Raw genomic sequence first — 13,238 nt, 5'->3', positions numbered from 1 at the left:
ATATAATAATATTCACTAGTTTTGTGATTATTATTTCCTTCCTTCCAACCATTGTATAGATAATAGCAACAAAATCCAATACAATTAGTTACAGATGTGAATCAACTCTCTAAGAAAATAATACCATTTTTAAAGAAGAGTTCATTAGATGATCCTTATCAGCCATGATAGTTGGAGACCCTAATGCACTTTTTTATAACTAAAGATTATCCAGCATATATTATTAATCTGTTTAAATTTGCAATAGGTCCTTCCTTAACATACTATTTCTGGGTGAGGAAAAACGTGGCGGGAGAGAACACGTCAGTTTTACAAGCATTTAGAAACTATGGGAAGGGGAAAAGTTGACTTTTTGAAACTGAAACATGTCACTCGTGCATTTCAAGAGCAAAACATCTATTTCGTGGGTACGTAGAGGCATAAACTGTTTCCAGTGCCCAGCCTGAGTAGATGACTTGGGTATTAGAGATTCTGCTTTCCAAATGAGTTGCTGTATGGCCACGACTTGGGCTCTTGGCTGGAAGAGTTTTTGTGCTCCCTCCCCCACATGCAGGAGTTGATTGCCTGCTGCACATGCCCCATCTCCCTTCAAGAGCCACAGCCATGCAGGAAGATTCCACAGCACTAGACTCCATGGTGATGAGCAGTACATAACCCCTGAAATTCTGCCTCCCTCCCTCCCATCCCATGCACAATGGAACCAGAGCAGGTCTGTTGCAAGAAGAGCCTTTCATATCAATAGGCAGGGTTTGGGGCAACACAGTGGACATCACTGAATAAGAAAAACAGCCTTAGAAATCCCTGCTCAGAGCAGTCTTGAGTGATCATTTTTGAGGAGCTGGGATTCCTTTAGAAAATTCAAGATCTGGTTTACTCTTCCAGATTTTTCAGTAATTATAAGCACACACCTACTTACAGCCTAATCACAACTGAGTATCAAGTAGGGCAATGTAAGTACACGGTGTGAGGTAGTAAGGACCACATTCTCGGTTGGTTTAACTCCACCAGTTTCCAGGATCTCATGAATTAAACCAGCAGAGAATTGTGCCCACAGGGCACAAAGCAGCATGTGGTAACAATGGACTTTATGCTCTCTGTATTCAGTTTAAGGATACGTATTTATTTTAACAAAACAGCTGTTGGAACTCTGATTTGGAGTCATAATGCAGTGACTTATAAATAATAACCAGGATTTGGAGTTTGGAACTCCTGTGTGTTTTTGTCCCCCTCCCTCTTACAAATAAACAATGTCTAATCTTGCTAATGTATTTATAACAAAATTACCCCTGAGGCAGACGTGTGCTCTTCAGAGGACCAGCTTGTGCACAGGCTAACACCATGCTCATGCTTTCAGCAGCAAAGTACAAAATGGCTGGTAATGTTTCTGATTTCTCAAAAATTGAGCTCTTTTGGTCAGTTTCCTGACTACCTTTATAAACCATTAAATACTCAAATGCAAAATAGGTGTATTATTGTGAATTAAATAAATCCTCTCCATTTGTCTGTCAATGTGCGCTCTTTTGGTCAGTATTTTTATTAGCATAGTTAAGCAGCATTAACTCATCTACACAGTAAGGGCTCGATTCTGCCTCTGCTATGGATGTGTAACCAGTGCTGATTTCTGTGGGAATGGTATGTACACAGACGAGGGCTGAATTTGGCCTTTAATATTTTACACTTGTAATTGAAGATTAATGAAGACACATTAAATCCCTATTAGCTTTGTGGTTAAAGCACTGGACTGGGACTCAGTAAATTTGAATTTCAGTTCCAGCTGTGCCATAGACTTCCTTTGTGACCTTGGCCAACTGTTTCTCTGTCTTATTTTTTTCCTCTGTGAAATGGGCATAATACTTGCTTTCTCCCTGTTTTTATCTGTCTTGTCTATTTAGATAGCAAGCTCATTAGGGCAGGGATTGTCTGACTGTATGTGCAGGGCCCCTAGGTGCTACTGTAATACAAATAAATACTCTACTGTTTATCCATGGATAAACTAGGGGTATAGAGAGGTGGTTACTTGCCCAAGTTCACACAGCAAGTCAATAAGAGAGCTTGGCACTGCAAATCAATCCTGATTCACAGCACCGTGCTGTAACCACAGACAAAAGTAACTGAGGTCACTGTATTATTCGCTGCTTTAAAAGCCTGTGTGCATATGTGGAAAAATGTATTTATGAAACACCGCTTCAACCATTTAAAAAGTAACTGATGGCTGTCGATTCATATTCTAAATTTCTATTGGTAAGTATTAGCATGTAAATGTAATAGTATCAAAGTGATGCTTACAAATTAATCTTAACTTAGCAAACAAAAACAAAAAACCTACAATCACTGTTAAATTTATGTGAAAAAAGGCTTTGGTTCATTAAACTAAATAAAACAAAAGTTAGATGGCAGTATAACAATGACATTATTACCTGTATTGCAGTGGCACCTAGAAGCCCCAGTCTTGGACCAGGGTCCCATTGTGCTAGGTGCTGTATAAACAGAATAAAAAAAGATGGTCTTTGCCCCCTAGAGTTTACAATGTAAGTAAATTATACATTAATATAAATCTTTAATAACAGTAAATTCTGATTTTATGACAGCCAAAAGTTGGTAACATTATCAGTTCAGATCATTGGGAATTTCACTCTGGACATTCAAAATTCTGCATGAAAGACGTCAAGCTCCTTCAAAAGAGCCCTGCTTCTGCAACTTTCCAACATTAGGAGTGCCAAACCCTGAAGACTGGCTTCTGAAATGGGTCTACTACAGTCTGCCGTAAGTACAACTCCAGGTGCCAAAGCTGACAGTCACTTAAGCTGTATTTTGAATTGCTGGAGTTTGAAAAATCAAAGTGGTACTATGGGATAGCGCTTGGAATAAAAATACACCTCTACCCCGATATAACGCGACCTGATATAACACGAATTCGGATATAACGCGGTAAAGCAGCGCTCCAGGGGGGCAGGGCTGCGCACTCCGGCAGATCAAAGCAAGTTCACTATAACGCGGTTTCACCTATAATGCGGTAAGATTTTTTGGCTCCCGAGGACAGCGTTATATCTGGGTAGAGGTGTATATTTAAAACACTTACTACAAATTAAAATAGGATTCTGCTAGCAAATCTGTAATATGAATATCGTACATCAGTACATTTACTATTCAGTGGAAAAATACAAGGGTTGCCACTGACCCCTTCACTTGCACTTACTTTGCAGACATTTGTACATTCAAAATATTCCTCAAGATTTAAAAAAAAAAATCCACACATGCAAACTAAGCTAATACAGCTCTCCTCTTTTATAGACAATTACAGCTATCTTAAATTCTCGCCATCTTGAAACTGTTCACAGGAGATAGAATACCTGTTTTTTTCACAGGATGTGATTCATTCCAAGCCTCTGGAGGAAACTAGCTTATGTCTTTTTATATGGCAGTACATCTGATAATATAACTTTGCATGATGTGAAGCAATCAGCAAATATAACCCTCTGTGATGGGATTCATGAGGCAGGTACTTTCAGCCCAGCAACAGGAGGAAATAGCTCAGATTACTTAACAGTCATTATTCAAAATGTATGTCATCAAAGATTGCAAAAGACTATATTGTTTTGGGTTTTTTTTTTTTGCGTAGCAGGTGCGTAGATAGCAATCTGAAGCTCAGGACTTTAGCCAAAATTTATATGCCAAGTAAGATTACTCCATTCAGGGTTTTGCCCAGAGCACTGCAGTTAATGTTATATTTCCAAAGTCTGCATTTGTCAGACAGGTATGTAAATGTTTTCATTTGCTTTTTTTCTGCTGGTAATACACTTGGGCCATATCTCCACGAGAAAGTTATACCACTTAAACCATACCAGTATAGCTATTCCTGTACAGGAATAAACATCTTTATATTGGTATGACTGCGTACATAGTAGGTGATACATCTATTTTGGTCAAAAATCAGACCCCCTAGCTGAAATAGTTATACTGATTTAAAAGAAGTGTGCAGAGCAGGGCTTGGAATAAGAACAAAAACCTTGTGGCCTAATTTTGGCCATTGCGGGGGAAAAGTGATGTAACCATTTCAAGAATGAGTGCACATACAGCTTGCAAAAGCAGAGTTGGCAGAAGTGGCTAAGTAGGGAGAGGTGGAAACCAGCCAAAATATTCAAGTGGCAGAGCTGTACAGTGCCCCCTGGAAGCTGGCACCCACAGCGACTGCCCTGCTTGCCCTTAGATCCGGACCCTGAGTGTCATTTTTATATGTCATTGTATGTGTATACTGTCTTTAGGTAACCCAATCCACAAAGTTATATGTACCATTAAGGATCTGCACAAGCAGGGCCGCCGAGAGCGGGTTCGGGCCCCGGTGAAAATTTTTTTTCGGGCCCCCCAGCAAGGGCGGACCGGCTAAACAGGGCCGACGAGAGGGGGGGGAAGCCAGGACCCGGGCCCCCTTCCGGGCGGCCGGGCCCCAGTAATTTGTACCAGCTTCCCCCCCCTCTCGTCGGCCCTGTGCACAAGGGTTGGTATATGAAGGCCATTACTAGTTCCTGGGGTGTACACACCTAGAAACATGGCCTATGCCTTCTGCCTATTCAGTCTCAGCTTAGAATACCCTTGGTATGACATCTGTCTATAGTTTTTCTAAAGTGCCTATGCAGGTAGCATTTTAGCAATAAATACACTCAGGATCTACGGTGGTACTAATGAACATACAGTATGCATTTCATGGGTGCTTTAGTCTGCCCCTGCTCCCACTCAAACTGACAAAACTCCCATTGACGTAACTGAAAGCAGGATCCAGGTCCTTCATGCCCAATAAATCTAGGCACCTCTCAATTCATTGTTGCCATTGGCTCGTACTAAATTTAGCAGTGAGTTTCAGCATGGAGAACTGCAAAATGCTGGGGTGGTCTTTCAGCCTAAGTCAGCATGGAACAGCAAAAAAAAGCACAACCGTGAAAGAAAGAAGTGGATGGATTGAGTCTGTTTCACACAGTGGCTGTGAAAATGTGGATGGTGGTGCTTTGAGGTTAATGGGGGTGACATTCATATATCATTGGCCAAATAGATCCTACAATATCAATGAGTTAGGGGACAGAAGGAGAGTTTATTTCTATTCGTTCTCAGTTGTGCTATAATGATAAATTGGTAGATTTCCCCCCCCCCCCCCCCCCCGGTTCTTTCATTGTCAGGAACAACTCAGTCTTGTAATCTGCCCACTCAGAATCTAGATTATTGCTCTGTCAAAGGGTGCACCATTTCTGTTGTCCCTTAATTAAAATCTGTTGTTAAGGTAGGATCATATAGAGTCACAGAAAAAAGTGAGTAAAATAAAAATTTAAGGTCAACACTCCACCTTCAGAAGGGGTGAGGGGTGGGGGAACTAAACAGCTTGATTTTAAATAAATACTCTACTGAAAAATCATGTAAAAATGTGTTAATTTATTTAGATTACTAGTTGCACCCTACTTGATGAATGATTATGGAATTTACTTGTTGCTATGTATCCTGGGTGTTTACTTTTGTATTTTTCAAGTCAGTTTCAACTTAGAGCTGCAAGGATGGTTTTCAAAATCGGAATGGGGTAGTTTATCTTTTTTTAAATAAAACTGTTGTCACTGGAATTTTTTAAATTGTAGGAAATTTCCTTTACTTTTGCACTTGCTAAAAGCTTGCTTTTTCAGAATTTATACATAGGGATACATGTTGCCTGTCCTTTTCAAGAATGGCTTCTTCAGCTTTTTGCAGTGTAGGGTCTCCATTTACTGCTGTTTAAACAGTTCTTTTGTATAGTATTTGATAAAGATTATTTAATTTTTAGATGCATATGGTTATTCTTTTAGATGTTTAATATTTTGTCACTGTACACTGTATATTCTGCCAGCAATATACGTCTTATTTTCAACTTTATCATTATTTTAGTGTTATCTAGGGGCTAGAATGGGGGGACTGGCAGTTAGGCGTTCCAGTCACTCTGTGAATTTAAGCAAATCACATAACTTTTCAGTACCTCAGTTTAACCTGTAAAATGGGGTAATACAAATAATAAATGTTGAGGCTTAATTAATGCTAATGAAGTGATTTGTGATTCCTCAATGAAGCACCACCATTAACACCATCACTGACTTAAAAAACAACAAACATACCCTTCTCTTACTGTTATAGGTGTCCTCCTACCATACTCACCTGCCACTCAATGTGTTTGGACTTCTCTCATTCCCTGCTGTCTAATCAAAGTTCCTCCCCGCTAACGGTGGTAAATCGGCTAGTCTGTGTCAAACTTTGGCTCAGAGCTAATTACCAAACCTGAGTTCTAAACTCCAATCCCCAGGGAATGCAAAAAGTGTGATGGGTTGTTAGGGTTGTGCCTGAGTGCACAGAAATCTGATTGTGACTTTCTAGCAGTCACATGACTTTGTTTTCTTTTAATCATGTATATCAAGTCCTTCATTTAGGATGGGCAGGGCCAGATAGTCTATGAGGGGGGAGTTAGTTAACGTCTTCAACATGTTATTACTTCTGTCTCTTCTAAACATTCAGCAATTTCATTTAGGGTTAACTGATTGCTCTTATTTCTTTTATTCGTACCCCAAAATGTATTTTACTACTTTCAAATGTTTCTCAATAGGAGGCCCATGATGGTCACAGTAGCAGACTTTGTATGGTTGTAACTAGATCCCTATGTACATTACAAAACTCTGTTTTCCCTAACATAGTTACTTATGTGATTTCAGTTTATAGTAGAGCATGGCCCTTAGCCATGTTCTATAATCAAGCAAAAGCTTTGATCAGTCCTGGACTTCATTAATAATCTAACCAACCCCCTCCCTGATGTCCTGGTCTTGGTCCTTCCTATCCTTGAACATGTGGTGTGTAATATGGCTGAAGTGTTATCTATCCAGGGTTTTTAGACTATAATTTCCTACAGGCTGTGATTGTATCTTCTTTGGTATTTGTACCGTGCTTTGCCGGGCAAGTTACAAAGAGCTTTTCTTCAGCTGATCTGAAAAAAAGCTCCGTGTAGCTTGGAAGCTTGTCTCCTTTCACCAACAGAAATGGGTCCAATAAAAGGTATTCCCTCACACACGTTGTGGTTAAATAATATTCATTTGGATGCCACCTTATTATTAAACTCATTTTCTAGGTTTCATGGTTCAGACCCAGAAATTGGATGAGGCCCAATTAATATCCCCTTACTTCCTCCACACCCTCTGCCCCCCCCCCCCCCTTTGGATGTTTGCTGTAATGGAATAGTTCTTGGCTTTTGTGGGGAATACTGACGCTGTTCCCTTTCAATAAAGGGCATACTTGGGCATAGCTTAGCGTGCCCACTAAGTCACAGGCTTCCACAAGGCCTGGTTAAAGATAGAGCTTTTCTTAGGTGAGGACATGCAGTTCTAGTAGAGGCTAGGAGCAGACTTCTCCCATGCTGCCCTCTAAGCCTTGTTGTAAAGTGCAGAGGGGAGTTTGTATGGGAGAGGTAGCCATGTTAGTCTGTATCCACAAAAACAACCAGGTGTCCGGTGGCGCCTTAAAGACTTGCATTTATTTGCGTATAAGCTTTCGTGGGTAAAAAACCCACTTCTTCATATGCAAGAGGGGAGCTTGGTTTCCAGGCCGGGTCAGACCTGGGCTAAGTAGGGTGACCAGATGTCCCGATTTCATCTCAGGTGGGTCAGGGGCTGGGTTCATCTTTGTCAAGGGCTGGGAGCTGGTCCCACCTTTCTGCTGATGCCTTCCCTGTCTCCAGCCCCCTGTCCCCAACCCCTCCCCTCTCTGCTCCCCTCGTCTCCCCCTCCCGTTTCCACTCTGCCCCCTTCCCAACCCCTCCCCTCATCTCCCCCCCCCCCCGATTTCCACTCTCCCCCCCTCCCCAACCCCTCCCCTCTCTGCTCCCCTCCCCCCCCAGGCGGATCCGGATCCGGACTGCCACGTCCCAAGCGCCACGGCACCGCTGCGGGCGGGGCCGGCCGGCGGGGCGGAGCGCGGCGCGGGCCGGGCCCAATGGCGGGGAGCGCGGGGAGCCTGCGTCCCTGGGCCCTGGCCTGCTCCGCCCCCGGCCGCTGCCCCGCCAGGAAAAGCGGCCCCCGCCGGCCCGCAGAGCAGAGCTGGGCTGTCCCCGGGCGCAGGCACCATGTGCGGTAGGGACCCCGCGAGGGGAGCGGAAAGTGGGGGCTGTACGGGGGCAAGGGGTGTGGGATATATACGGTGTATGCGGGGGGGTGGGGTGGGTAACGGGGGTGTGGAAGGGTAAGGTGCGTCTGGGGGATATATGGGGGCGGGGGAATATACAGGGAGTCTGGGGGATATACGGGGTGGGTAATGGGGGTCGGGGGATATACACGGGGTGTGGAGAGGTAAGGGAGGTCTGGGGGATATATGGGGGTGGGGGATATACGGGGGTGTGGAGGGTTAAGGGGGGTCTGGGGAATATACAGGGGTGTGGAGGGGTAAGGGGGATATACGGGGGTGTGGAGGAGTATACAGGGGGCGTGGGGGGATATGTGGGCGGTGGGGGATATACAGGGTGTGGGGGGGGTCTGGGGGATGTATGATGGGGGGGATATACGGGGGGGTAATGGGGGTGTGGGGGATATACAGGGTGTGGGGGGTCTGGGGGATGTATGATGTGGGGGATATACGGGGGTAATGGGGGTGTGGCGGGATATACAGGGGGTGTGGCGGGATATACAGGGGTAAGGGGTGGGATTTGGGGGATATGTTACGGGAGCAAAGGGGTGGGTAATCTGGCGGACATGGCAGATATTTTGGGGAGCAGTGGGTGGAGGACATGGGGAGCTGGGGTGCAGGGTTTGGGGGAACTCGGACATGGGGGATATATTGGGGGTGGAGGGGAATCTAGGGCAAATTAAGGGAGAGCAAGGGTGGGGATTTAGGGGGAAATGAGTAGGGGTGGGGGGTAGGGATCTGGGGAGACTAGGTGGAAATATTGGGGGAAACAGAGAGAGCAGGGGATGAATGATATGGGGAAAGTACTGTGGGCAGGCCTTAGTGATAAGGAGGATGAAGGAGGATATAGAGTTTTTAAGGAGTAAATATGGGGGAGCCCAGAAATGATTAGTATAGGATGAAACTGTGCATGTTTGAGAATATGAGACTTATTAGGAAGTTGGTGGATGATGATAGTTGGGGACTCTTGGGGGCAGGGCAAATATACATGATCTTTAAATGAATATGTTTCCCTCACACAGTAACTTTTTAAAATCTGGCCCCTTAATGTTCATGTGCAAGTCTCCTGCTTCAGGGTATATGTATGTTTCCTTTATATGCTCCTTTGTGGTAAAGCATGGGGTAGTGGGAGGAGTCAGTGTTGGCAACTAGATTAGAAAGTGTGTGTTTAGCTTATCATTCATGCATCCCAATTTCCTTGCAGCCGAGATGGGGTTCTTTGCATGGCAGTTCTTTGTGTCTGAGAGGTATAGGAAATTTCCAGTTGATCCTTGCTGGAAAGAGATGTCCTTGCAAGTCTGTTGAAGTGAAATAAAGCTAATAGGCAGATGATACAGGCAAATTTTTACACTCACAATTAAAATAATCATTCCCTAGTTGGAGTGTGTGCCGCTAATTTCAGTATAAAAATGAAGTTGATGAATTATGCATTGACTGAATGTTCCTCGCTTATTTAAAGATTGGGAGACATGTCCATTATTTTAGAGATGACCATAAATACATGTACAACTGTTTCCTCCCAGATCAGAAATTATTTTACCATCTCTGTCTTTAAATGACTTTGTTGGCATGAAATGCTATACAATGCTTTCCCAAAGTATAAAAAGGCCGAGACCGTAAGTATCTAACAGTAGTTTCGGAACACGCATGTGCACAAGAGGACCACACCCTGTGACCGTTTGTTGATTTTGTCGATATCTGACTCAGCGGCAGGTTGTACGAAGGGTGATGCTACTTTTGTCCTCTGTCTCGTCTAGGGGTGTAAGGTGGGATTTTCAAAAGCTAGAAGCACAGTGAAAGTCAGTGGAACTAAGGTTTTCAAAAGCACCTAAGGCCTGGTCTAAACACACAGTTGCACAGGTTTAGCTAAAAGTGTGATTTTTAAACTGGTGCAAACCCATGGGTGGACTCTCTGGAGTAGGTTTGCCACACAGGGGTTTGCACCAGCTCAACTAAACCAGTTTTTTAACCTGTGCAGCTCTGGTGTGTAGACAAGACTTAGGATGTTTCTGCACTGCATTGTAAATCCAGGTCTGTGGGACAGGGCTTCTGGACTCGGTGCTTCCGAGTCCACACTTGAGTGTTCACACCGCATTGTAACCCTGTGTTTACAGTTGCTGGACCTGGGTCTCTCAGCCGTGCTAACGTGTCCAGCAGAGCTTCTGATTAGGGGCTGCATCTTGGGCTGCGTCCACACCGCAAAACGACAGGGCTTGAATGGCTCGGGCTCTGACCTCACCTAACAGGATCCTAGGACCCTGGTCCTGAATGTGTCCTGACCCAAGTCAGACTCATTTGTGTGTGGACAGAACAGGGCTTGAGTCAGAGCCTGGGCTTAGAGTGCAGTACAGTACCTCCTCGAAACTCTCCTTGCCCATGATGCCTACAAAACATCTGAGAACCGTTAGGAAGCTGGTGTGCTGATATTACTGCCCTCTAGGATGATCAGTGTTCTCATTGTTTACTTTTGTTCCCCCAGCCGTTTGTATCAATCTGTTGTCTCTTGTCTTATACTTTGATTGTAAGTTCCTTGGGGGGCATGGATTGTCTTTTTGATCTATGTTCCTATAGTGCCTAGTACAATATGGTCTTGGGCTGTCTAAACTGATGGCTTCTAGGTGCTATAATTAGAGCCCTGTGCAGATACAAATTTATATCCGCGGATATAAATCAGTATCTGCGGAACTGCAGGGCTCTCCCGGGAACCGCAGCGGCGAAAGGAGCAGAACGTGGGGCCGCTGCTCCCAGGAGCCTGTGCCCCACACTGGCAGCTCCTCCAGCGCGGCTGTACCGACTCCAGACAGGAAACGCAGACAGCTGCGTGGAAGGGCTGGGGACGGGGACGGGTACAGCCTTGCCGGAGGAGCTGCTGGCGCGGGGTGCTGGCTCCATGGAGCGGCGGCCCCACATTCTGCTCCTTTCGCCGCTGCGGTTCCCGGGAGAGCCCTGCAGTTCTGCAGATACCGATTTATATCCGCGGAGGGCTCTAGCTATGGTAATACAAATAATACATAATAAGAAGTCTAGGGGGCTTGTGCTCTTAAGGCACTTAGACACTTTCCAAAATCCCATCTATAGTCAGATTTCCCTTATCGATGAGATGATATTTGGGAACATCTTTCTTGTCCTGGCCCCCATAGTTTGGACACTGGAGTAGAAAAAAGTCCCTCTGTTCCAATTTTTCTTTTGTCACATTAGTTTCACAGTTGCGTCTCTCTGGAGATTCATGCTGTATTTTTTGCTTTCTGGTTTCCACCTCTGTTTTTCTACATCTTTATTTTTAAATTAAATCCTGTTATTGAACTAAATTAGTTTTTATATATTTTATATCTGCTTTGCACGCCTTCACAATTTCTTTATCCTGCTTGGGAATAGAGGATTTTGAATTTTTAATGAATTGTTATCACAAAGGTTACTACATAGCTTAGAGGGAGTATAAGGGTATGAAGGGCTGCAGTCAGTAATGTGTGTTCCATCTTACATTATGCTAATTTTGTCTCAAAGTGGAAAGTGGGACAATGCTAAGAATAGAAAATTATTACTATAAATGGTTTGCTGCAAGTATGGTGCTAGTTTTGGTGCAGTGGGAGTCTCTCCCCTGGGAAATCCAGCCTTTGAGATGTGCAGTATTCTGCTATTTATTTATTTTTAAATTGTGGTGACCCTGAAAATTCTGTGGGTCAGTGTTTAGTGTGTGCCCTTTGGATCTGGATACCTGCACAAATATTTCCCTCCTGTTTCAGTACAAGCAAAACTGTTCCTGGATGTTGGAATGTCTTTTTCAGTAATATGAAAGGTGTCAGAGCTTTGGCTTTGCATCTTGTTCATGGTGAAGCAGAGAGATTTCCTGTCAGAAGAAATGAAAACAGAGTACAGAAGAAGCATTAACGTAGTTGTGTTTGTGTAGTTGTGTTTGGGTTATGATGTAAAGTAGAAATATAAGCATAGTAGGATCTTCTCCCTCCCTCTCTGCAAACATTGAAGCAAAGATCGGAGGCAATCTAACAAATTGGCCCTCTGTGAGAAAGCTATGTTGAATTCCAAAAGAAACAGTTGTGTTGTAGAGGAACACATCACCGGCCACCGCCAATACCAGGAGTGAGCCGACCAGACCTCGCCCACCTGCAAGGGAGAAGGGACTCACTAACCCTCCCCCCCCCCCCCCCCCCCCCACTGGGCCTGAGCCCCGAACCCACCCAACCTCACCGGCCGCCGCCAATTCCGAGAGCGAGCCGGGGGGACCCCACCCACCTACAAGGGGGAAGGGACCTTACCCCCTGAGCCCCAACCCCACCGGCCAGTTCCAATGCCGAGAATGAGCCAGGGAGACTTCACCCACCCGCAAGGGGGAAGGGACCTTTAAACCCCCTCCTACGGGACCTTACCCCCGGAGCCCCGAACCCACCCAACCTCACCGGCCACCGTCAACTCAGTGAGTGAGCCGGGGAGTCCTCGCCCACCCGCAAGGGGGAAGGGACCCATATCCCCCCCGAACCCTGAACCAGCCCAACCCCACCGGCCACCGCCGATAACGAGAGTGAGCCGGTGGGACCTCGCCCGCCCGCCAGGGGAAAGGGGCCTATATACCCCCCCCCCCCCGATGGGCCTTATCCCTTGAGCCCTGAACCCACCCAACCTCACCGGCCACCGCCAATGCCAAGAGTGAGCCGGGGAGACCTCACCCACCCACAAGGGGGAAGGGACCTATTAACCCCTCCCCCCCGCTGGGCCTCTTTCGCTGAACCCCGAACCTACCCAACCTAACCGAATCCCACCACGTGAGGGTCGCCCCATCACCATTACCCAGCCCACCTACTCGTACCCATGACTATTTGTACCCCCTATGCGGATGATTGACCCTCACCACTTACCAACTGTGTCTTGATCTCACCCACCGCTTACCCCCCCATTGGAGACATCACAGTCTGTATGTATTATGTGTGCTGCCAACCCTGACATAACAACATCCCCCCCATACTCTGTATGTTCCCCCAATGATCGACAACTGACTCTTCAAATCTTTTGTACCGTTTATTTTTAAATATTCTCTAATAAAATTTATATCATCAGAG

The 13,238-nt window shown here is 45.3% G+C and overlaps 1 protein-coding gene across 1 annotated transcript in view; it reads left to right on the top strand.

Moving 5' to 3' along the window:
* The first annotated feature begins 8,055 nt into the window (after window positions 1-8,055).
* The window catches only part of GFPT1 (glutamine--fructose-6-phosphate transaminase 1), a 54,845-nt gene continuing 49,662 nt past the window's right edge, over window positions 8,056-13,238 (top strand). The window contains exon 1 of the mRNA XM_065398691.1: window positions 8,056-8,117. Coding sequence (XP_065254763.1) covers window positions 8,111-8,117 — 7 coding nt within the window. The 5' untranslated portion in view covers window positions 8,056-8,110. The remainder of the gene's footprint in view (window positions 8,118-13,238) is intronic.

This window comes from Emys orbicularis, chromosome 2 (assembly GCF_028017835.1).
Source record: "Emys orbicularis isolate rEmyOrb1 chromosome 2, rEmyOrb1.hap1, whole genome shotgun sequence".
Lineage (NCBI taxonomy): Eukaryota > Metazoa > Chordata > Testudines > Emydidae > Emys > Emys orbicularis.
The sequence above is the reverse complement of the archived record's forward strand: the minus strand, read 5'-3'. Positions and strand labels throughout refer to the sequence as shown.